Below are 27,006 nucleotides of genomic sequence, written 5' to 3'. Positions count from 1 at the left end.
ATTCACAGAAATGAATCCAACAATGAATATTTGCATCATATTATTAACCAATTAATATGCTTAATACCGGGCAGAGCTTTCTTCAAATAAAATGATAACTGCCATTCAGCTTTACTTCATTTGTTATTTCCTTGGAGAGTGTTGCCGAAACTCATAGATACCATGCATTGTTACTATTTAGGAACATGTAAACTATTGTGCTGTAGGAACATATATCCGCCATTCGTATTTACTTCAGAAGAAACGTTCAACTGAAGAGCAGGAACGCATTAAGGCTATTCTCTTAACGTGGAACCTAATGGGATTGTTTAAACAAATGTTGCTGCTAGAATATATAGTCGCCATACCGTCCATCTTAGAGTGGTTTTTAAACAACGCGTGACGAAAGAATGCATGGTCACCGTACGTCTTTATATAGAGGAATTGCTTAAATAAAGGGACTGTCGTAAGAATATATAGTCGACATACCTTTTTTACTGCTAGGGATTCTTAAAATAAATATTGCCTTCAGAATACAGAGTCTGCGTACCTTATCACTTAGAGAGATTGTTTAAATAGAGTGTGTCGTAAGAATTAGGCATCGCCATACCACTTTACTTGGAGGGATTTTTTAAATATTGTATGCCGTAAGAATATATGCAATGTAGTCGCTACATATATTTATTTGATATGATTTGTGTGACTTACACCTGTTAATGTGTAACGTAAAATGTCATTGTGGAAAGAACATTCTCTTCGTGCCTAAATTATGTGTTTTATTTCGACATGAATTTAATTTTGGTAAGGGGACCTTGCAATAATAAGACGGCTAGTATGGGTATTCCTCAAATGAATTTTAAAAAAAAATAAAAAAAATATATCAATAGATTTAGCTTGAAAATTATCGAACAGCTTTTTTAGTATGGTGATAATTCATGAAATACCAGCATCCCTTCCTCGATAGGCAATTCCCTGTTCACGTGTAAGAAATGCAAGCTGTAGCGTTATCTGAAATAGCGAATACCATCTTACATAGTTCCATACAATCCATATAGCCCGCATGTACAGCTATTTCTATCAATTACACTAGAAACATGGTACATAGATCTACACCTATACAGTTATCTTTTTGTGTGTAAATACATATTTAAGAGGCGTTTGGGATACATTTGGTTTAAAGAAATTATTTCATTTTTCTGTTTTGAATGCATATTATCTAAAACTTTGAGGTTGCTTTTTATTCTTTGCGTATTCGGAAAGGTAAAGGATGACACAGGTTTTTAGTAGATATTTCATCTGACATTTGAACCGGACTATGGAATATATGTGTAATATATTGTATTGGAACATACTATGCCTCCTAACGAGTGTCCACACGTAGATAAAACAATAGATATTCTTTATTTACATGTGCGAGTAAACAGACTAGCAGGAAAGCGGTTGGTGCTATTACATTGAAAATGTATCAGAACGAGTCTGTCAGAATTTGATCTGTAGAATTGTGAGATAATTTATCATACAGCGTGGCTACTTTGATGTTGACAATCAATGTCATCCAAACTTTGGCAATGGTCGCTGGGACCGACCTGTACTTTGTGCGTTTTATGGGTCGGAATTTTGAAATGTCTACCAACTGACCAATACAGCCTCTTCTGCTTAATGGAAAAGCTGTGTTTGTTATTCCTGGGATAAGGCGGCGTTTTGGTCTTCCCGACGAACTGCTTTTGGATTTAAGTAAAATCACATAGGCTGACGGCAATTATCTTCATTGTCTTCATATGTAAGTGCAGTATTGGTGTGTGTGCACCAACTCAGCTTACACCTATTTGTGTTGCATGCCTTGAAACCACCAGTAGCTGGAGTAAGAGAGACGTTCCTGGCTACTATTGTCTTTGAATTTGGCGAGTGGTAACTGTCTGTTATCGTCTGTTATTCTCTCCTCATCTACAACAGATAAAACATTTCTAAATTAGTATTTCATGCAAACATTGTCAGAGTACATACCAGCATCACGTTAACGGCTATCGAATAGACGTAACCTGTGGTGGTCGTATGGTGCAGTGGATAACATACTCGTTTTTCATCAAGACGGCCGGGTTTAGATTTCCCGATCGGGCGTGAAAAGGTCAAGGGACACCTGTGCGACCACGTGTTTGGCCGGGTTCTCTTGTTTCCTCTCATATTAAGACACATAAGCGCTAACAGCGTGGCACTTAAGAATGGTTGATTCCGATATGGATGTATTAGCTTCTAGTTGTACAATTGTGAATTACTTTGTGCTCTACTCTGTAGTCCTGACTGATTTCGACATGGATATGACTTCTGAATATTTTGCCTCTTTATTCTATTGTGGGACTTGAAAATATTCATATAGTTACGCAATGCTGTAAAGTATGAATTATCAAAATTCAAATTGGTGTTTTGACACTAACAGCAAGTGTTCGTCGTATAACTGCAAAAATACTGTACAGATAAAATGTCTGTTTGCATACAAATATAGCTCTGTATAAATAACCTTCCCATGGAAATGTCAAAAAGCCTCATCCAAATTAGCTATAGTGGAACATGTCAATTTAAGTAAAAAGGTACTGTAAACAACATTTATACAGTTAATGTAAATAACATTCAGTTTGTAAATAAATTAAAACATATAGAAATGGCACCAGGTGTGTTCATGCCGTGATTAACTGAAAATGCAAATTGAGCGTTAAAATAAAACAAATGCTCCTGTTTTACTAATGAAACCAATTGGCTTACTATAAATAAAGGGGGTATGTTAATTTATAATATATCACTAGTTTTAACTGACGTATGAGTTATCACAAGCGTATACGGCCTTAATCCCAATCTGACTTCACAATATATATGTGACTTCATAATGATAAAAAAGCCAATCGGACTTACTAATGCTAAAAAGCATAGGTTGAACTAATGGTCAGAAGTGTACACGGCCTTACTAATGGTCAGAAGTGTATACGGCCTTACTAATGGTCAGAAGTGTATACGGCCTTACTAAGGGTCAGAAGTATACACGGCCTTACTAATTATCAGAAGTGTACACGGCCTTACTAATGGTCAGAAGTGTACACGGCCTTACTAATGGTCAGAAGGGCACACGGCCTTACTAATAATCAGAAGTGTACACGGCCTTATTAATAATCAGAAGGGCACACGGCCTTAATAATAATCAGAAGGGCACACGGCCTTAATAATAATCAGAAGGGCACACGGCCTTAATAATTATCAAATTATCAGAAGGGCGCAGAGCCTTAATAATTGCCAGAAGGGCTAAAAGCCTTAATAATTGTCAGAAGGCCACACGGCCTTACTAATGGTCAGAATGGCAAACGGATTTACTGATGATCAGAATTCCACACGGCCTTATTAATTAATGACAAGGGCACACGGCCTTACTAATGATGACAAGGGCACATGGCCTTACTTATGATCAGAATGTCTCACTGCCACAAGGGCACACGGCCTTACTAATGATGACAAGGGCACACTGATTTACTGATGATCAGAAGGGCACACGGACTTACTAATGATGACAATGGCACACGGATTTACTGATGATCAGAATGCCACACTGCCTTACTACTAATGACAATGGCACACGGTTTTACTGATGATCAGAAGGGCACAGAGCCTTTGTTCAGGGTTAAGGAAACAACTATTCTAAAATAGTAAATAAGGGACAACAACAGAAACCAAGAAGACTCAAAAACAAAAGATAGAGACGACAACAGAAAAAAACAGACATACAAATAAAAGAATGACATTATGAACCCCTTAATCAAGCCTTGAATTTATAATAAAATAGTCACGTTTTCATTGATATATCTAAGCAGTGACTAGTGACGTGTTTATTGGTTGGGTTAGGGTATTGGTTAAAACTAGGATTGTTCTCGTCTAAAGTATTGACTGACGTCTGTTCGGACTGTATGTGTCAGCGAGTGAGCAGCGGCCGCGCTATGTGATAGAGTTGCTGCAGAGGCTGATTGTGTGTATATATCTGTATTTCAGAGCTCCGCTGATGAGGTACATTCACAGCAGTAGAGAGCATAGATAGCTGTGGATTTTCTCGAGAACTCCTAGGGCAGGTAGGTCAATTTAACTATATTAACTATGATTTTAACCCTGATGCTTTGACCTTAGATAAAGTGAAATTAAAAGTACTATTTGTATACTAGATATATTTTATAGTATGTTTTATTGAAATATCATTTTCCTCTTCTTCATGGTTTAATGTCGCCATTAATATTCATTAATACAGTGACCATTTACATATCACTAAATTTGGAGATTGTCCTTTTTGTTTACATATTACTATTAATTAGGTTATTAAGGAAGTTTTCCAAAGAATTGTAAGAATTGATTTGTGTCCTTTGGCATTTTTCACTTATTAGAAACCGAAATTCTGCATTTTTTTCTTCTTCGATATATATTTTGTAATGTAGATCCGTTGCACATCATGCATATCCAAACAAATGCTGATTTACAGACAATTAATATATCCAATTATTATTTACCGCAATTTTAAAAGAATGAATGAGGTCGGAAAGAAAAACATACATACTTTCTTAATAATTGTGAACTTTTTGTATTCGATAAATGAACATATTCTCATCAGGTACATAATTATCAGAGTATCAGAAACTGAACATTCAGATTATGTTTTCCTGACAACTTGATACGATTTTGACAAAATTAGGAATTATGACAAAATGTCAACCGAAATATTCCAATCCGGAAAAATATGGCAGAAATAACCAAAAGTATCGCCAGTAACGGGGAACTGTTTGCTTTCTAGTTACTTGAATGTCAATTAGCAAATCGTCCAATAATATTTTAAGAACACATCCTGATTTATGTCATATCATATTTTTGTTCAAAAAGTATGTTTCTCTGTTTATTTCATACTACAGCTTCTATAAGACAGCTGTTGTTTCTTATCAATGTCATACCACAGCTTGTAACGTACTAGTGTTGTTACTGTTCAGTGTCATACTACAGCTTGTAACAGACCGATGTTGTTCCTGTTCCATGTCGTACTACAGCTTGTAACGTACGTGTTATTGTTCAGTGTCATGCCGCAGCTTGTAACAGACCGATGATGTGACCGTTCCATCTTTTACCGAAGGTTTAACGGCCTTACATTGTTTATGTTCAATGTCATACCACAGCTTGTAAAAGACTGGTGTTGTTAATGTTCAGTGTCATGCAACAGCTTGCAACATACTAGTTTTGGTACCTATTTATGCCGCACCACAGCTTGTAACAGAGTGGTGTTGTTACCGTTCAGTGTCATACCACAGCTTGTACCAAACAGATGCTGTGACTGTTCCATGTTATACCGAAGGTTTAACCGCCTTATATTGTTTATGTTCAATGTCATACCACAGCTTGCAACATACTTGTGTTGTTACTAATCTATCTGATACCACAGCTTGTAACAGACTGGTGTAGTTTATGATCAATGTCATACCACAGCTTGTACTAGACTGATGCTTTAAATAATATGTCTTACTAATGATTACTAAATTAAATAGTCTGGTTGTTTTTTTCCCGGTTGTTGTCATACCACAACTTGTAACAGACTGATGTTTTATTTCTGTTACATATTACAGGTCGTACTGGACCAATGTTTAGCTTTTTCACAGCTGTCAATAGGCTGGTTGTTTTTTCCCTTCATTCATATTCCACAGCATGTTAAACACGGATCTTATATCTGTTCAACGTTATGCCAGAGTTTGTAACAGAATGTTGTTGTTTCAGTTTATTTTCATTCCACAGCTTGTTAAATACTGATGTAGTTTATGTTTATTGTAATACCACAGCTTGTAACACACTAGTGTTGTTAATTGTCCATGTCATATCAAAGCTTGTATCATACTGGTTTTGTTACTTGTCCATGTCATATCACAGCCTGTAACATACTGGTGTTGTTACTTGTCCATGTCATACCAAAGCTTGTATCATATTGGTGGTTTGCCTTTTCTGATGAATGTCATATCGCAATGTTTGATAGATAGGAGATATTCTATCTTTTTAATGGTACGTGTTATATTTAAAACATATATTTGTTCCAAATAAAAGCTTTTGAAAGACCAGGAACTTGTATCTATTCGATGTCATGAAAAAACTTATAAGCATAAAAGGTGTTTTTGTCAGTTTCATCTTAACTCAAAGCTTGTTGCACATCAGGGAGCAGTATACAGTAGAAATGGCCCGACTCTGATAAACAAGGAACATGTCGAGGAAATGTAAACACAGCGGATTTACCCTACACAACACATGTATACATGTATATATATTTGTAAACTGCATTACATTTACAATACATATAAAGTACTGAGAAGTGTATAAACCTCTTTTTTCTATGTATGTCACTTATGTGAAAACCATGGTTACCACATCAAATATTACCAAAAAATGCTAAAAAATGCTATTTTTAACCCAAAACTTGACCCCCGCAACTAGTATTTTTTTTCCTAAGCTCTGTCTGAAATTAAAGATTACCTACCTGGTTGCAGAATTATCTGGGTCCCAGTTAAGTTGTAAAACTTGATTTTTTGCAATTTTGCGTCGTGTGCTGTTGTCAAAATTTTACCTCCTGTAAAGCTAGCTTTTCATGTGTACGCACCCTTTCGGATTATGGCCAAAATTTTATTCTCGAACCAAAAAAATCTTCTTTCTTTTTTACAAATGTGAAGCTCACATAGCCCACTTCATCATGCTTATACCAATTTTAATACAGTTTTATTTTTATATTTTTTTTACATATCATTATACAGGGGTTAGCCATTTAACAAAAATATCACCCATGGCCACAACCCTCTACTGTATACTGCTACCTCATGGTTAAATGCTATTTCATTGGTCATAAAAGTTATTATAGACAAGGTTTTTCTTCCGATTTATATCTGTATCAGTCAATGTTTTTTTCCGTTTCATTCAAACAAAGCACTTTTGTTTTACTTTATATCGATATGCTACAATCAGACGGTTATAAGCAATGTCATGATTATATGAAAATAAATGTATGTATTGCTTAATATTTGAGAGATGATTGACAGATAATTCAAAATAGTTTCTTTAGGTTGTAAGTAAGAATTGTAGAATGGTTTATAGTACCTTTAATGAGTGTGTATTCTATCACTTTCATTCGGCTAATGACTAGTGAAGCGTATGTACACACAAAAGTAAAATTTATAGTTGACAATATGAAATCGATGACATAAGCGTCTATACCCTTGGTTTTTATCCTTGTTCGAAAAAACAAACCAAACCCACTAATCGATTCGGATACGCTATTTCAAATACCTTGCTATATACCACCATTGTGTCCTTAAATATGTCCACTAGTTGCAGTATTTCCTAGAATTTAGCAGACGTTCTTAGACCTGTAATTTATCCGAAAATATCCAGGATCTAGGTTATATCGCGGCCATGGTAGAAGCAATGCAGCCAGTCACGATGATACACCCTAAGGATAGAACACCTCAGGAAACATTACAGAATGCATTTCTGATGCAATTGTTAACTGTGACGCATCGCATCCTAGGTGGTAAACTGAAAGGCGATTGGAGGGCCGACTTATGAACAACGGAGAATACGGAAACACAAGAGGGATATAAATCCACCGGATCATATAGGCAGACTTTCCAAATCAACAAATTAGCAACCACATTCCAAGCCATACAAGAAAGGCTTGTAATTGACTGGGATCACTCCAAACTATTGAACAGAGAGAGCTATCTATTCAAGCGGCAGATAAAGGAGCCATATGGATACACCCTAACGAGCCAGTTCCGGATTAGAGATGAGGGAGCTCATAGATTCACGCAAATCAACTTTGAAAACATTTGTAAACATACACTTTACTGATTATTTGTCTGATGAAGGTAAAAGATTATGTACGTTACTAGTTATCGAAACGTCACATAGTAGTACGTATTGGTGGTGCTAAATTAACCTCTACGATTCATGAAGTTGGGCTCGGCTTTACTGAAGCATATCCTACCACATTGTTCCCTTTAGTTCCTCTAATTGTGTGGAAGGCCAGTAAGTGCCGTGTAGGTGCATATATGTTATGTCCTATTGGTCTGTATTTGCAACATTCATTTAAAAATAAACAGCTGTTTTATGCTTTCTTTGAAACCTTAAAATAGAAATATATTTGCTGACATAAGCAATCACAATCACAGGAACATTTTCTTTTTACATTGATAACTCCAAAGAGTTATCAATGTAAAAAGAAAATGTTACAACTGTGTTTATTTGTCCAAAGTGCTTTTGAGTTAAAAGCCCTTCGCTCTACTGATCTCAGACGGTTTCAGACAATGTGTCACTAGTGCGGAACGATCATTTGATACATAAAAACCATAGTAGCTACAACCATTATGTCATAAAACAGCATTTACAGTTATTGCATCGGAACATCAGAACAATAAATCGAAATGAGAATTATAACGTGAGGCGTGAGTGTGTCGACTACATTAACCATCCACTATAGAATATCTATCCAGGTTAGATCGTTTTGCAATGTCGTAATATTTTGATTTTGGCAGCAGTTAATACAGCAGTTAAAGGTTAATTCAAAAGCTTAAAACATCAGCTAATACAAACGAGCGGATTTAGGATAAACGTGTTTAAAAACAATAATAGGTAAAGTTCCAATTATCGAAACAGTAAGAGTAAGTAAATTTACATTTGTCAACTAATACTGTTTGATAAAGTAAAGTTGTACGTGCCGAAATGTCAGCTTATACAGTCCAAACTGTTAAAGTTACATGTGCCGAAACACACATAACTAATAATGTTTAAGTTGCCGAAATTCTATCTAAATGTAGTCGTAAGAGATAATTTATACTTTTGTCATGTGTTAAGATGGACTTTCCAAAATGCCAGCTAATATAATCGTATTGAATAAATCCGCACTTACCGAAAAATTACCTAATACAAATATAAGTTGCAGTCATGCATACTGAAATACGTTTCCAGCCATATTTGGCTACGATTTTTTTCCAAATACCGAATCAAATTAGATGTTAATATCATGAACGGGATACTTCGCAATCGGAAATAAAACGGGACCGTCCTCTTTACGACAGAGTTACCTAGCTTTTAAGGTTCTGTGAGTAAATGGAATAACATACATTCTTTAAGCACGGGTGCAATTTTTTGTCTTTGTTCTTTTGTAAATCTTTGTCATCTCTACGTGGGAAGAAGGTTATGGCTATTGTTTAGTATTGTATTTAGTAGTCCGATAATTTATTATTTAATAATACAAAACATTCGTTATTAGGAAGAATGAAGGTTACGTCATACTCGTTTTGGGGTGGAGGCGTCATCGTGTGGGCTGGAACACCGTGTGATCGTCGACAGTAGCCCGAACGTTCAACGTCATAGGGAGCAAACTTTGTAATCGTCGACAGTAGCCTGCATTTTCAACGTTACAGGGAGTAGAGTTTGGTACCATATGTTGCTCTATCATTGTGACAAACAGCGGCACGTTTCAGCAAGATAACGCACTCATGTCGCACGTGTCAACATGGACTTTCTTCGTCAACAGAACATCAATGTACTCGATTGGCCATCGCTTTCCCCAGATCTCAATCGAATTGAGCACCTCTTGGATCAGTTTGGCAAAATATGCGAACTTGGTTATTACGTACGCTGAATAAGCACAAGTGACATCGTTTTATGTATACACTTAAATGAAACTGCAGTCAATTTACTGATATGATACGTGTCGTAATCGATTTTGACGTGCGAGTTAAAAATATTTTCAATATATTAAAGAAATACTATGAATGCCATGCAAAGTTTCTTTTGAAGGTCAATATATATAAAAACCAAAATCCAACAAACAATAGAAATCATAGTAATAACGGTACAGAGAAAAAGAAATATGCATTTGCATATAGGCATTGTTACAAATCACCAAATAGACAATTATACATAAACATTCAACAACCTATACAAAATAAACCTTCATTAGGTTATGAGAAGAGTCCACAGCCTTTTCCAGGACAACCAATTGACAATGTACAAGTGACATTTATCAGCATGTACAAACACAAATACTCTATAAGAAACTATGCAAAATCAAATAAATTTGATATATATTATATTTTGTATCAAGCTCATTATGTAGTCATAAGAAAGTGTAACACATTTGTGCAATTAAATTAACCTCGTAACGTCTTACTTTCGTTCCCTGCACAACAGGAACATGTCATAGCAAAATCAAGGGCTTTGAACGCGCCACCGTGAGCAGTATAAAGGTAAAATTAACCGGCTTTGAACGCGCCACCGTGAGCAGTAAAAAGGTAAAATTAACCGGCTTTGAAGTCGATTGTCACTCCTCCGTATTCATCGAAGGACGTATATCAGCCTAGCGATTGATCAGGTACTTTAACCTGTAACATAGCAAATAACTAGCCATGTGCCTTTGATTTTGTAACGACATATTCTAGGGGCACAGTTATAAGCTTTACCGCTTGAAACTCGAGGATGGGTTAAATTGGACCCGAGATGTTTAAACAAAATGAAAATTTTAGATATCAAACAAACACAATATTTGCGAATATTTTGAATAAATTTAATATTCATTTACGTTTCAGGATTGATCGTTCAAATAAGTTTCAGGAAAAAATCTCTGACGGTTTCACATTTCTCTACGTGTATTTAAGTCTGACAGCTAACACGGATGACAATATAACCCAGAAACTACTTCAGGGAGGATAGCATACAATGATATTGCTTTTGGTGACAACTTAATCATGACATGTAGGTATATACTTAAACTGTCTGAAAAAGAAGATATTGACCAGCAACATGTATCTGTATACATTTGGTACTAGTATACGTAAATGTCAATACAACATTTACCTGTATACATTTGGTACTAGTATACGTAAATGTCAATACAACACTTACCTGTAAACATTTGGTACTAGTATACGTAAATGTCAATACAACATTTACCTGTATACATTTGGTACTAGTATACGTAAATGTCAATACAACATGTATCTGTATACATTTGGTACTAGGATACGTAAATGTCAATACAATATTTACCTGTATACATTTGGTACTAGTATACGTAAATGTCAATAAAACATCTTCCTGTATACATTTGGTACTAGTATACGTAAATGTCAATACAACATTTAACTGTATACATTTGGTACTAGTATACGTAAATATCAATACAAAATTTACCTGTATACATTTGGTACTAGTATACGTAAATGTCAATACACCATTTACCTGTACACATTTGATACTAGTAAACGTAAATATCAATACAACATTTACCTGTATACATTTGATACTAGTATACGTAAATGTCAATACAACATTTACCTGTATACATTTGGTACTAGTATACGTAAATGTCAATACAACATTTACCTGTATACATTTGATACTAGATTACGTAAATGTCAATACAACATTTACCTGTATACATTTGGTACTAGTATACGTAAATGTCAATACAACATTTACCTGTTTACATTTGATACTAGTATACGTAAATGTCAATACAACATGTACCTGTTTACATTTGATACTAGTATACGTAAATGTCAATACACCATTTACCTGTACACATTTGGTACTGGTATACGTAAATGTCAATACAACATTTACCTGTATACATTTGATATTAGTTTACGTAAATGTCAATACAACATTTACCTGTTTACATTTGATACTCGTATACGTAAATGTCAATACAGCACTTACCTGTAAACATTTGGTACTAGTATACGTAAATGTCAATACAACATTTACCTGTATACATTTGGTACCAGTATACGTAAATGTCAATACAACATGTACCTGTATACATTTGGTACTAGTATACGTAAATGTCAATACAACATTTACCTGTATACATTTGGTACTAGTATACGTAAATGTCAATACAACATTTACCTGTATACATTTGGTACTAGTATACGTAAATGTCAATACAACATTTACCTGTATACATTTGGTACTAGTATACGTAAATGTCAATACAACATTTACCTGTATACATTTGGTACTAGTATACGTAAATGTCAATACAACATTTACCTGTATACATTTGGTACTAGTATACGTAAATGTCAATACAACATTTACCTGTATACATTTGGTACTAGTATACGTAAATGTCAATACAACATTTACCTGTATACATTTGGTACTAGTATACGTAAATGTCAATACAACATTTACCTGTATACATTTGGTACTAGTATACGTAAATGTCAATACAACATTTACCTGTATACATTTGGTACTAGTATACGTAAATGTCAATACAACATTTACCTGTATACATTTGTTACTAGTATACGTAAATGTCAATACAACATTTACCTGTATACATTTGGTACTAGTATACGTACATGTCAATACAACATTTACCTGTATACATTTGGTACTAGTAAACGTAAATGTCAATACGATATTTACCTGTATACATTTTGTACTAGTAAACGTAAATGTCAATACAATATTTACCTGTATACATTTGGTACTAGTATACGTAAGTGTCAATACAACATTTACCTGTATACATTTGGTACTAGTAAACGTAAATGTCAATACAATATTTACCTGTATACATTTGGTACTAGTATACGTAAATGTCAATACAATATGTATCTACTGTAGCTTTGAGCTTTAATAATGCCCTGTTATTTCATTGATTCGTAAATCATCAGTAAAGTTTACATAAAGAAACGTTTCATCATCATTTTAACCAGTTATCAAACTGTTTACTCTTTGAGGAAAGAATAGTAAACAAGCTTATATAATACAATTACATCAAACATATACGCCATCCGCTCTAAAATTATATGGTTTTTTAGCGATCTCTTGAACATCACACACTATCGATGTGAAACGCCAAACGGATTTTTGTAATTTCAAGATAAACGTATGCATTGTTTTTTTATCTGTTATTAGGGTTAGGGTTAGGGTTAGGGTTAGGGTTTTTCACTGATGGTGAAAAGACCTATTGTTTTTGTTATGTTTCTTATCATTGTTCTTATAATTATTCTCCCATGATTTTGTGGCTAATCATTTGATTGGTATAGTTTTACAAGCATATTATAGTCCAAGGTCTATGGATGTCATTGCAACATTTTCAAGTAGGTGAAACATCCATTATGGCCGCCATGTGGTCATAGGTCAAAATCTTAAAATGGCCATTACTCAAAAACTGCTGATTGTACAGCACTCATGCTGTTATATAATTTGTAGATACTCTTTGGGGCTAACTTTTTTTAATTACTTGTAAACACAAAAAGGGTATAACAAAATCCTCGCTGTTGGGTCAAAGGTCACCAATTCTTCAACTTCTTTATTTTCAATCTTTTGGAACTTTTTTTTTGTAGACGATGAAAAATTGCATTACAATGAATTTGATGTCTTCATTTTTTCTGTAAAATTCACTGTTAACAACCTACGCTATTTTGAATATTTCCATTGATTTTTTTGAAAGGTCGACAATATGTTTAAACCGATTTATTCCGATGTTCTGCTAAGCAAATTTAATGTAGTGTAGGTAATTATCTGTGCCCAGACAACCTACCGACTTTTTATCACTATTGTTTTGATCCCAAATCCAAGATGGCCGCAGTAACGTCTCATCCGGGTTTTTTCCTATTGGAATAACTAATTGACGAATGAGGCCATCAATATCATATTTGGATAGGTTGTGTAGACCAACTATGCAAAACTTTTTTTCCGGAAACATTTTTGTGTCAAAGGTTTCAGTAGGGGTCAAATTTGAAATGCACGTTTTTTGTGGAACAAACTTTTAAAAGCTTGTTCTCAAGTTCTTTAAAGTCTAGAGTCTTGCTATTTGATATGTAAGATGCTGGGCTATCACGTGTGACAAAATGGTTGACCTGGACCAATGGTCAAGGTCGTAGAGTTCAAATGTCTAAAAAAAAAGTAAGTACGTAATGGAAACAAAGCTCACTTTCAGTAATATGGTTGATACTTTCCTTTTCTTCATAGAGTGTAAAGAACACGAGGTTTTTAAAAAAATGTGTTTTTGATCAAAGACTAAACCAGTCCTAACGGTGAAAAGCCCGTCAAATTGTTAGCTAACAATTTCTATTAATGTAAACGTACTTTTATTTCACTCTTATTAAGGTTTATTATATTTACATATTAGCGCAACGACTAAAGCACTCAAATACGTTATTAACTGCTAAAATTCTGCGCTTAAAGTACATCATGTAAAGATATATATATGTATATATCATTATATATAAATGTTTTTGTTATTAATTAAATCGAAAAATTCTGTTTGACAGAAGTAGCAACAATTAGTCGATGTTTCTTGATATAATCATATTATTTTAAAGCTTACAGTGGTGGATAAACAATCAATTTCATGAAAGAAAGTGCCTCAGAAATCATTCAGTAAGTTGGTTTATTAGATGCAATCTACAAAATAACAATAAATCACACCAATTGTCTAATACAAGAGCTTATTATAGGTGATATATACAACTGTTAATTAGTCAGAGGTGCGTTAGTTTATTTCACATCCATTATCGATAATTTTTCTATATTTTGTATAAGAGCAAAAGGGGCATCCGGGGTTTCAAACAGTGACCATCGTCACGTACTGTTTCGTTAAGTGTTCCAGTCGATCAGTTGACAATAATGACTGATGTGGTAAATGGACGTCGACAAAGGCTGTTCGGTAGAGATAGGGGAGGATGGATTTATGTTGATGTGTATGTAGTATTTGTCTAATGCCAGCTTTCTCATTGTTGTACTGATCAAGTAGCTATAAGATTTTTTATTCAATAGAATAAACTGCTACCAATGACTTATATTGTTTTTCGTGAAACATGCGTACAAACAGTCGTGTATCACATAGAAATAGTGTTTATTACAATAGTGCTATATTTAACGTGTTTCTGAACAGCTACCCGTATTACATTACCATCAGCATGCAGATACAAAATAACTAATATAGCATTTAACTTTTCATTTCTGAAAAATGGCATGTGTTATCCAAATTGGACAATTTAATTGATTTTGACTAAAGTTTCAACATGTTTTAATATGCAAAATTAATAAGAGCACGAATACTACAAGATAGTTATGCTGCCCCAATTGCAGCATATGGGATCATTTTGCTAAGTCTTTTGTCTGACCTTTACTTTCCCTAATGCTTCAGCCCGCGGGTAACGGGTTTGGCCTTCGTGTTGAGCGTTTTACAAAGCGAGTGAATATTATAGGATCTGTCCCTTACTGAGACAAACCAACCATTAACATTGGTAGTTACTGCCCTTTGCCTGAACTTCAGCAGCAAATGGATAAACACTGGTTAGCCCGGTGTCAGTATAATGTGACCAGATTGAGTGCCACCATGTCCATGCAATGATAGTTTAGTGCGATGGCACCTTAAAGTGGCCACATAATTCATGGACGTCATCTTTATATGACTAAGCTATCGCAAGGCCGTTTAGTCTGTAACATGCCAAAACAGCTTTTTTCATAGACATACCAGTGAGGGAAACCTTGTAAATCAACATGACCACAGTTGTGTTCCGTTAGGTAAGCACATTCAGAAAAGGATCAAATGGTATATGTCTTTTATACATATAACATGTAACGCATGACTAGTAGGGAATCAATATTCACATATGTTTTATTTACCAAACTTTTCTATATGCTATAGTCGGAAGCATACCTTTTCACGGATGACAACAGATTTCAAAAGTATACGTCGGAACGTCAATAGGGATATCTTACAAGACGACACGAATACACTTTCATTGTGGAGTAAAAATTAGTATTAACATTTAATCCTTTAAAGTGTAAATCTGTTCATATAGGCCGATTCTGTAGGGAAAGAACATATTACATAATTAACCTTGACAAGAAGTGGAAGAGGAAGAGGATATAGGAGTCATTATAGAGAGATTATCGCATTATAGAGAGATCTCTCACGTTATAGAGAGATGAAATAAGTACACAAATATAGAAAGTAAATTTTGTGTTTGCAGTCATTAGACGATCCTTTCATTTATTAAACCAACACAATGTTTCACTATTATACAAAACGTTAGGAGGCACGGTAGTCTAGTGGTAGGACTTCGGGCTTGTGATGGAACGGTTGCGGGTTCGAGTCACAGCACGGCACTGTGTTGTATCTTTGAGCAAGATACTTTACTCCGCCTGTTCCTGTCTTCTCAGCTGTAAATGAGTACGCGGTTGGGCTGTGCTAGAATTGTAGAATGCTAGCTGTGAGCGCCGAAAGTGGCAGCACCGGCTGCAAGCTCCCCAGGGAGTTGAACAAAATATTGGCTGGTTGCAAAGGCCCTATAACCACGGATAATAATTTGTGAACCGCTTTGAAGCGACCTACGAACTAGGTTATGGTAAAGCGATTTATAAGAACATCGAATTGTTATTATTATTATTTGTTAGTTAGAGTTCATCTTGAATATGTAAGTTATATATGTCATTCTTTCAAATTTTAGCATATAAATATGATTAAGGCAGTGCAAAGGAGAGCAACGAAACAGATATCTGGATATCGGGATCGATTATATTCGAAACTCAAATTACCAACTCTGAGCTACAAAATAAGAGGGACATGATTAAGATAACAAACAATATTCGAGATAATTGTGCGACTATTTTTGTTAGGGTTAGGATGGAAATATCAATCACAGGGAAGACATGGAATAATAGGACATTTAATGATACAATTTCCAAACATTCTAGAGTAGATATCCGCAATAATGTTATTGCCTTACGACTTGAAGAATTTGGAACAATCTCCCGGGAAATTTGGCATTAGCACCGACTGTAAACACTTTTAAAAATAGACTGGATAAGCATTAGGAGAACACGGAACTCCTATATAATTGTAGATATCTGAGATACGTTAATGATCCAAGTTATGTCATATTCATTTATTATCAAATATTTCAGTGTTAAGATTTTGAGTCCGGTGAAGGGGATATTTACAGATCCTGTATAGGTAAATCAACTTAACTTAATATCCAAATACCAGTGCATGTTGTTGAACCCAATATATATACACATGCTTGCTTCAAGACCAACAAGCAGGTAAAAAAAACGTTTACAAGAGTACTGACACAAGCATTCCCAATACAATAATGGCTAATGAGAACGAAAATATATATGTGTGTTGCCCTATCCGCCATACTATCATGTGCAGCTGTTAAAAACATAATGTAGCCGGTGTATGTACGCGTTAAGAAGTACGACTCTGCTGTTAGAGCCTTGTTAGCTGAATAGATCATTCGGTACATTGGTAAAATGATAATTAATTAAATCACCGATAACATAGAAAAGAAGAAGAAATGGAATGTTATGTTTGCCTTTATCGTTTTACTTAATTTTATTGATTATATATAAAGATGCAGCTCATTTTAAAAAAATGTGTTCATGGCAACATATTGAAAGAAATCGGTATACTTTAAATTGCAAAATCGTGTCATTGTGTACTCCCGTCAAAATGTGACATTTTAAGTAACTGTAGGTACACTATACAGTAAGCATTGTTTGTACAGTATCACCCCTCTTTTTATTTGACCAACGTTGAAACAAATTCCGTTTTATTTATTTCTAACTAGATTCGAATTAAAGTCTAAAAAAATCATAATTATTCCATTCAAGCTGAAATCTTTATTGAAGGAGATCACTTTTACAAAAATTTGAGTTTTCCTGAAGGATGTAATTTTTTCATAGTTGAAATTGGAATTGAAAGAGGTATTTTTACAAGAAATTAAATCAGAATTCATTGGCCTTCAATACGTCTTTATATTCTCTTATTTGAAGGTATTCTGTATCTGCTGCCAAAAAATAGTTAAAATATCTATAAAACCAAATCCTATGAGTAAATGTCAGCGATCTTATTACTGGCGCCATTGTGACCACCATTTTATGTTGATGCTTCAATAACACAAATCATTACTCTAATTGATTAAAACAATATCTGTAAAGTTTGTATCTTACGCTGTATATCTACGCCCTTTTCTAATGATGCATAGCGAATCAAGGCGTTTGAATTGTAACAGACAAGTGATGTAAAATGAAATTATAAATAATGAAATAAAACATAGAACGCAAACAAAGATTTTTAATAATCAGTAAGAACAACGATAGAATATATGTCTGTGGGTCTTACATAAGCAGCAAATAATGACATCATTATGGATCTCGATCGATTTCGAGCTAGACTTCAGTTTTCTGTGTAAAATGTGTGTATCTATTAACTTGTACATATACACCCTAATCTTCAAGTTAAATAAAACATGTTCATGTCTAAATTATTTTGTTTATATGTCAAGGAGAATGTATTACTTTTGTTTATTTTGCAGACGTGAACATCTCACTTCTGTTTGATTGATTAGTTATTTACCGCTGTGTGTTAGCAATAAGTCAATCAGTCACTTAACGGTACACGATAGGGAGTAGGTTTCGTGATGTCGAGAACATCTGTGAAAGTTATAAGGTAAAATGAACTCTGTAAAGAAAGACGTTTGGAAAACAGAAGTAGACTAATTAACGTTCTCAGTGTTCCAGATAGAAACTCGAAATGAGATTCCACTTGGTTAGACATGCCATAAAATGTCATTTTCCGCCGCAAATACCATCCTTGTAATACAGCTCTGTGCACCTACATATACACAGCGGAGTTATGATACAGAGGGTGGGCAGGTCATTATACATTGGGAGGGCCTGTCGTCATAAAGTGGGCAAGACATTATACATTGGGAGGGCCTGTCGTCATAAAGTGGACAGGTCATTATACATTGGGAGGGCCTGTCGTCATAAAGTGGGCAAGACATTATACCCTGGGAGGACATGTCGTTATAAAGTGGGCAAGGCAATTTAAATCGGGAGGGCCCGATGTTATTAATTTGGCAAGCAATTATACACTTTGAAGGCTTGTCGTCATAAAGTGGGCAAGACATTATACACTGGGAGGACATGTCATTATAAAGTGGGCAAGACATTATACCCTGGGAGGACATTCTTCATAAAGTGGGCAAGACATTATATATCGGGAAGGCATATCGTTATGAAGTGGGCAAGACATTATACACTGGTAATCATGTCATTATAAAGTGGGTAAGACATTATATATCCAGAGGGCCTGCCGTTATAAAGTGGGCAGGTCATTATTACATTGGGAGGGCCTATCGTTATAAAGTGGGCAAGCCATTATACACTGTTAGGTCTGTCATTATAAAGTGGGCAAGACATTATACACTTGAACGGGCTGTGTTAAAAAAGTGGTTCATACATATACACTGGGAGGGTCCGTTTTGATCACATACACTGATATTATACACTGTTAGGGTATGCTTACTATACAGTAAGAGATTCTGCTTTTATCAGATTACGGTTATCATACACTGTTAGGGTATGTTGTTATAAGGTAAACGGTTATCATACAGTGGCAGACCCTCGTTGGCCTTAACTTTTGTAGAGATAGGGCAGTCTTCTTCGTAGATTGTTATTATGCTGTGATGGATGCGCATCACAATACAGCAGAAGATGATAACTGTTTTGTAGTGGGGCCCGAGTTACTGCAGAAAATCGACAATTCAAATATCAAATTCTGCTAGTTTAGTACTTACATGTAATATCGAGGTGATTTCCAGATTACGGTAGTCCAACTTAATGTGTGTGATGATTGATAAAGTCAAAATTTTGACTTAAGTTTTTCAAAGTTTTTATGCACATTAAGTGATAACATTTTCCTTTTCTTAGTTTTGAAAATATCACCTGTTTCATAGTTGAAAAAATATCTTTGTTTAGTGATTGTGGAAGTTTAACCTTTTTCATATTTTATCTGATGGGTTTCAGTTTATTGAAGTTTATACATACGAGTCTAGATACTTGTCCTTGAAACTCAGAAAGCTTACTGAAATATCACCCCTTTGTCTATAAATAGTTTACTTTCTTTAATCGAGTAATTCCTGACACTATCAAACACACTGCCATTAGATTGTTTTGGGGAAAATGACAAAATAAAAGGGGTCAATTAGCTTTGTTTGGAGTTAAGCCTCCCGAATGAGAAGCCATGCTTCATTTATCGATTCTAAGTGGGTCTTGTCCTCCGAAATATAGGCGTGGTAGACTTGGAAGCCTACACTTGAGTGCTAATGGACGTTTTTCTCTGTAAAGCGGAAGTGGATTCGTAATGGATACATCACCTAAAGTAGTTACAGGAAAAGTGACAACACAGCTTGCAAACAAACGTGCTGTCTTTCATTTCTATTCGATTGATTTACCGCGGATCGTTTGATATGTCTAATAGTTTGTAACAGGCACGGAATTGTTTGAATGTCAAAGTCGATATTGTATGCGGATAATATAATACGATATGCAATTTTAGCTCACTAGTCTGATTTCCTGATGCCCATCTCTTTCAATATATCCCCTTAATTCCAGATAAGTTTTAACAAAAAGGTTAATAAAACTGATATAAGATACTTTTCATTTAAACCATATCTTACATCTTTACAATTACACTCCATATTTTGCACTTGTTTGTAGTTGCTGTCATAGTAACAACATCGAAAAAGGGTTAATTAGTACAAATTTCAACGTGATTAGCACAATTACCATTCTTACCAGTGTTGCAATACACACGTTACAGTTTGAGCTGACAGCCTACTAATTAGAGTTCCTTAAATAATTGTTTTATTATATATTCAAAATAATCATAAATCACACACTAAACCACTTGACCAAACAAAATATGGATTTCTTCCGAAGTCCAATAAATCATCAAAATGTAACAAATGATTTGACACGAACTTAAAAATTAAACATCAGGCGATAAATGTCATACCCAAAAACTACTGTGTTCAGCTTACTGTCAGCATGTTTGGGGTATGAAGACCAAACGCGGTTTGAAAAGAAAATGAACAAATGGAAGATGGCAGAAGTTGGCCCAAATTTATTATTTTAAATGCCATTAAGAAATCTAGAATCAGGATGCATTGCTTAATTTTAAAACATTAGTGTAAGCACATTATATAGTTATTTTCAAGCTATTTCTTGCTTGTAACGTTATCTATATTATGATAAAGTGTTTGCATTTCTATTTCCAGGTTGGTACATTATTTGGACGTTGTTCTAGTTGCCTGACAATCCGTTGAGATGGCTCTTACAGATCGTTTACCACTGAACACAACTTACTGGAACTTCAACGAGAGTGATGCAGTGGATCTTAATGTGACTGATACAACCAATGTAACAGCGACTTCATTGTCGACTCGGGATGAAACCTTAGCTAAAGCAGAAATAGCGTTAATGGGAGTAATTCTTTACCTCGCGATATTTGGAAATAGTGTTGTTTTATTGGTTCTTAAATGTCGCCGAGCAAAGTTGACTCGAATGCAGTGGTTTATTGTTCATCTGTGTCTAGCTGATATTTCAGTTGCATTGTTTAATGTGCTTCCACAGATGGCCTGGGACATAACCTATCGATTCCAAGGATCGAGTTTCACATGTAAAGTTGTCAAATATTTACAACTGACATCAATGTATGCGTCGTCATACGTCTTAGTTATGACGGCGCTTGATCGTTTCAGTTCCATTTGTTACCCCCTAGCGAGTCAAACGTGGACAACACGTAGAGTACATATCATGATATCAACAGCCTGGATTTTATCCTTAGCATTTTCAATACCACAATTGATCATCTTCTCAATGCAGGAAACCTATAGTGGAAGCGGCGAATATGATTGCTGGGAAACTTTGAGTTTGGGACCTCCATGGAAAATTCAGGTTTATATCACGTGGATTTTCCTTTCTATATACGCAATACCTTTGTTAATTCTTGCATTTGCATATATCAAAATATGTCACGTGGTTTGGGTGAGTGTGGACTCTCGAAAATGTCCCAAAAATAGACACAGTGCCAGAAAAAGTTGGAAACTGACATTTAGGAAAGATGCAGCTATTCGGCAGTCAGATATGAACAGTCCAAGACTTCTTAAAAACCCGAGAGCTCACAGTAAGGGTGTGTCCAAATCGAAGATCAAGACTGTCAAGTTGACTGTGGTAGTAGTTACATGTTATTTCTTATGCTGGGGACCTTTCTTTGTGGCACAGACCTGGGGTGCGTTCGACATCAATGCTCCATTCAACAGTAAGTTTTACGACCATACGTGTAGCCTATTTACTTAAATTGTCTATCAAACTGTAATCTCGAGAAGGTAGACTTAGAATATCAACCGAGCCAATTAATGTCATTAACCAATTAATTTTCTAACGATCATAAACCTAGATTGCATACCGCTTCAATTCCAAGTCTAACGGTAAATTATAAAATCATATAGCAAACCATCGAAACATCAGTGACTCACTCAACATTATGAAATGAAATTATCAACTTAAATTTGTACGACATAGATTGATCATCAAACGGTAAGTGCCGTTATCACATCTATACGTCTACGGTGTATAATCCACTATCAACTTTCATAAATGAGTATGCCGATAATGTCCCATACATCTGTAAGCCACACGATCATACTTGAAGAGTGTATAAAACATCAAAACCCGACTCATATGAAAGCTACGCGGTCATACTTGTAGAGTGTGTTAGATTTACATGTCGCATGTCATCGTAACATAAACGATAACATTTTCTATAATGCGTACGGCATCAGTTCTTTTTATTATAACCTAAATTGTTATACATACTGTACGTGAACCGCACCACTGTCTATATCTATAGACATCAATATTCCGTTTAACGGAAGCCATACATCAGGCTAAATCTTATATCTGGTCATACTGTGATCTTTCGGAATTAATCCGTCTTGATACGGACTTTATACTCTAGCATTTCATAAATCTATGCACTAAGTAAGGCACGCTACGAAAAGCAGTTTGACGATTTCTCTAATATAAAGCATTTTGATTATAAAAAAGGGCAAGCTAAACATGTTTCCGAGTTGTTATTGCATACTTATCCATGCGTCCCATATTACATGTTAGTAGTTGCTTTTTCCTATATTATACAGCTATAGGTTTTGAGGTTAAGGGTTTACATGCAATGAGCAGTGCCCGTCCTGCTACCAGCCAGAGTTAGCTTTGGACTGGACCCTTGTAAACATAATGTCCAGTAAGAGTGTACTAATAAGGCAAACCATTCTTCATTCAAGTTCGATTTAAATTCACTACACTTTCTTCATTCAGGTACAGCATTTGCGATCATCCTGTTATTAGCCAGTCTAAACAGCTGTGTGAATCCTTGGATATTTCTCGCCTTCAGCAGTCACATGTGTACATCCCGACCTTCAAAGGACGCACGCCCGTCTACCGTGACCAGCAACTCGTATTTGGAACCAACAGAGACAAGGACAACCCGTCTTCAGGAACACAATTCCTTCTCCAGGAGATCTGCACGAGATCTGAAGGAATCTTTTTCCGAATGTAGTCAGTCCAACCTCTGAACAAACAAATTTTATGAGAATTGATATACTTTTCTCAATCTTTTACTAAGATATCCTACACAAATTGGTCAGTTGTGGTAATAACGAATATCTAATTTAGTATATAAGCATGGGAGTGTTACTTGTGTCCCCAAAAATCATGAGCCTTCGTAAAAGAAGCATTTGTTTGATGAACGTGAATTTCCATTGACTATTTACCCAAATACGTCTTAAAATATCATATGTATCAGCGATTTAGAAAACTCACAACAATAAACTACAGCGTGGCCACACCAGTATATGTCAAATGTTCCAAGCAACAGAATAGTGAGGGTTTATGTTTAATTACACGAGGGTTGGTACATCACCAATGATGTATGTCGCAGTTAAATGTTAAATGCTTATTGTTCACGCTTAATTGATAACGAATAGAATTCTTATAGGGAATCAACGCTTCTAATAATAAATAAGATATTTGCATTCGAGATTAAAATATTTTCTTATATTACTGAAGTTTCGATTAATTAGACATGAACATTTTAGAACACCTGCGACATTACCAGATGTATGGATGTTGCATGTTCTCTTACAGGTACTATCAATAGCGGCCTCGTGAATGTTGAGACTTATACTAATAACAGCACAGTGATCATCACTGTAAGCATGCCATCAAAAATATTACTGAAAAGTAGGAAGAATATGAGTACATCTCTTCATCATAATATTGTTAAAATGGCAGTTGCTCAATGCAGGTTTAATGTAGAGATAGAAAAACAAAGTTTGGTCAACCAGAACCACACCAGGAATAATGTTGACGTATATTTGTGACAATTATTGTGCATGCCTTGCTGTAGTAACTCTAGTGTTATGAGCGTTTTTGGTTATCCATCGTATTTTTTAGGGCTTGTTGTAGGCAGAACACGTGGGTTATAGGGTTATTGATAAATTGTATATTTCATTTTGCATATTTGTTCATAAATATTTGTTGATTTATGGTTTATACTTTGTTCTTGATGTATATAACGACTTTTTCAGATAAAATAATCTAATATTGTCATTGCATTTCACAATCTCAATAGAAGTGAAGTTACGTTACATTACGTTGAATATACATTTTTATAATGGGAACTTTATCTGAAAAAATATATCGGTAATTATTACATTGGAGAAACATCTCTCGAACGATTTTCTTTAATGCAATGGAGGTCTTAATCCGTGTATTTTAAACTTAACGTTTACTATAATTAGCAGAAGGGTATAAGTTACACATATGCACCACACAGAATTGTTGAACCATACAATTTTAAGAGAGAATGTTATATGATATAAAGAAATTGTCAATGTTCCTAAGAGGTATCCGTCCGTCGATAGGAATGTACTGATTACTGATAAGGTTTTATGATTGTACCTACCTGTGAATACATGTCAATACTGAAAGTAGATAATAAGAATAATTGACGAGTGGTCATTATGTACGAGGTGTCATCTCTCAGTCCTGTTGAATCAAACACAGCATGAAGCCTTAAATTACTGAATAATTGGTTTTTTTTATTTGCATTAATATAAAAAAAAACAGATAAGTCTGATGCATCAGAATACTTGTATTTATTCATATTAGTGTTTAATGCTTTGTAAATTTGCTTCGACTTGAACAAACGCCCATCGTTTATAATGTGAAGATATATTGGATATGTCATTAAGTGGCTTAACAACCCGATATAGTTGTAATACGTTGGGGTTCGTTAAAATGTCAATTGAGAACAACTAGCTGTTGGGTAACCCTAACAACTCTAACCCTCACGGAGGCAACAGTCCGCAAACCGTTCCCCGCGATGTCGCCATACTCTGTGATCACTCTCGCCATGTGTCATACAAAACGACTCTTCACTCATCTGTGTACAACGTGATACCCTTTTATTCACATCCATTGCCTGTGTGGTTGAGTACAAGGCAGTAAGCTCGATGACCTGTGTCAAAACTGAACCCGTATATCTATGTCGAGCGAACCATAGATATGTACAAGATAACGGTTAGGTTAACCACTTCTAAAACAGAAACAGCCTGTTGCGTAGATGTATCCGTATGTCGTGTCCTATCCTAGGGGTGGTGACACGTGGTTTATCAGACATTGAAGTCGTGTTATTACATTATATGTTCATATGAAGTCATGCTAATACACTTTATGTTTTATTCGTTTTTAAAGACAAACCTTTTGTTGTTTAAAATATTCTAGATTTTTCGTCTTCAAGATATAAGAATGTAAATGCGTGATCAAGATAAACCTGTTGATTTTATCTGCAAATTGTATGTTTGTGTGTATATCATAAAATAAAAAATCTTGAACGACTTCAAGAAATATATGCTTGTTTGACTGATTTTGTCGTTGTTACCTATTTCCTACTATGCATGTGATATCAACATAATACAATCAATATACACAAGTATTTCGTGTTTGTTATAGCAATTGTAAAGTGGGAGGAATATCGATGTTTCTTAAGCACCGAAAATAGGGAATTATATGCAAGCCATCTCTAAACCAGACGGTCTTACTATTTAAGAACGCCACGTTTACTATACATGGTTCCTTCTGATTTCCTTCACACTTTGTAAGATAATACAAACCCTTTGAACATTATTTGCCTTTCTGGCTATGTATGTCTCTTTCGTGCTGTGTTTTTTTTTACTATGTAGATTATGTACTATTTGTATACTTTGCTTCTCCATGTAAGTTATGTACCATTCTTTCTTAATGTTGCTCTATGTAGGTTATTTACTGTGTTTAGCTGTGTAAGTTATGTAACATAGGAACATAGTGTTTCGCTTTGTAGGTTATCTATCATTAGGTTTAGGGTTTAGGGTTAGGGTTAGGGTTAGGATTAGGCTTAGGTTTAAGGATTAAGGTTAGGGATTAGGGTTTAATCCCTGTGCACTGGCCTAAGTGTTTATGTTGCTGCTTTAAGTCGGCTACGAACTAACAGGTCTTGCAAACTTTTGTTTTTACGGTAGGCTGTAACTAGTTTACATTTGAATACTTCTGGTAACTTTGTTCTTAAGTCTACGTAATGTTTTCTTACCTTGTGGCTCGCTGTTTGGGCTGTCCTATTGTAGGTAATGACAAAGGGGAGAATTTGGTTCGAAATGGCTTTTTCATTAATACCGTTAGGTTTTAGGGTTTGAAGTTTATTCATCCAAAATTGTTCCCTATCGTCTAGTTGGTCCGAATTGGGAACTCTCTCAATTGGAATTATGGAAACATCTTTTAGAGTGTGGNAAGAAATCTGTAAGAATAATTTCTATTCCTAAGAGCTTTGAAAAAGATGTGGACTGCTGTATTGAAATCAGATTCTTGCGTACAAATGCGATGAAAACGAAGTATTTGCGATTTTATGATTCCCTTGAATGAATGTTTGGGATGAAAAGTTTTTTTGTGTAGTAGTTTGTGAGTGTCCGTAGGTTTGAAAAACACTTTGATGTCGAGTTTGCCTGTGGTGTTAAACTCCGGACCTTTGAAAATAGTGGTGTCGAGGAAATCAATTGAATCTTCACC

The 27,006-nt window shown here is 35.0% G+C and overlaps 1 protein-coding gene across 1 annotated transcript in view; it reads left to right on the top strand.

Moving 5' to 3' along the window:
• LOC110451804 (cephalotocin receptor 1-like) overlaps window positions 1–25,746 on the top strand; it is a 51,794-nt gene extending 26,048 nt beyond the window's left edge. The window contains exons 2-4 of the mRNA XM_021499985.1: window positions 4,006–4,082; window positions 21,126–22,168; window positions 23,224–25,746. Of these exons, the coding sequence (XP_021355660.1) occupies window positions 21,175–22,168; window positions 23,224–23,480 (1,251 nt within the window). The 5' untranslated portion in view covers window positions 4,006–4,082; window positions 21,126–21,174 and the 3' untranslated portion in view covers window positions 23,481–25,746. The remainder of the gene's footprint in view (window positions 1–4,005; window positions 4,083–21,125; window positions 22,169–23,223) is intronic.
• The last annotated feature ends 1,260 nt before the right edge of the window (window positions 25,747–27,006 follow it).

Source organism: Mizuhopecten yessoensis, unplaced genomic scaffold (assembly GCF_002113885.1).
Source record: "Mizuhopecten yessoensis strain PY_sf001 unplaced genomic scaffold, ASM211388v2 scaffold6207, whole genome shotgun sequence".
Taxonomy (NCBI): domain Eukaryota; kingdom Metazoa; phylum Mollusca; class Bivalvia; order Pectinida; family Pectinidae; genus Mizuhopecten; species Mizuhopecten yessoensis.
This window is presented reverse-complemented; position numbering and strand designations above follow the sequence as displayed.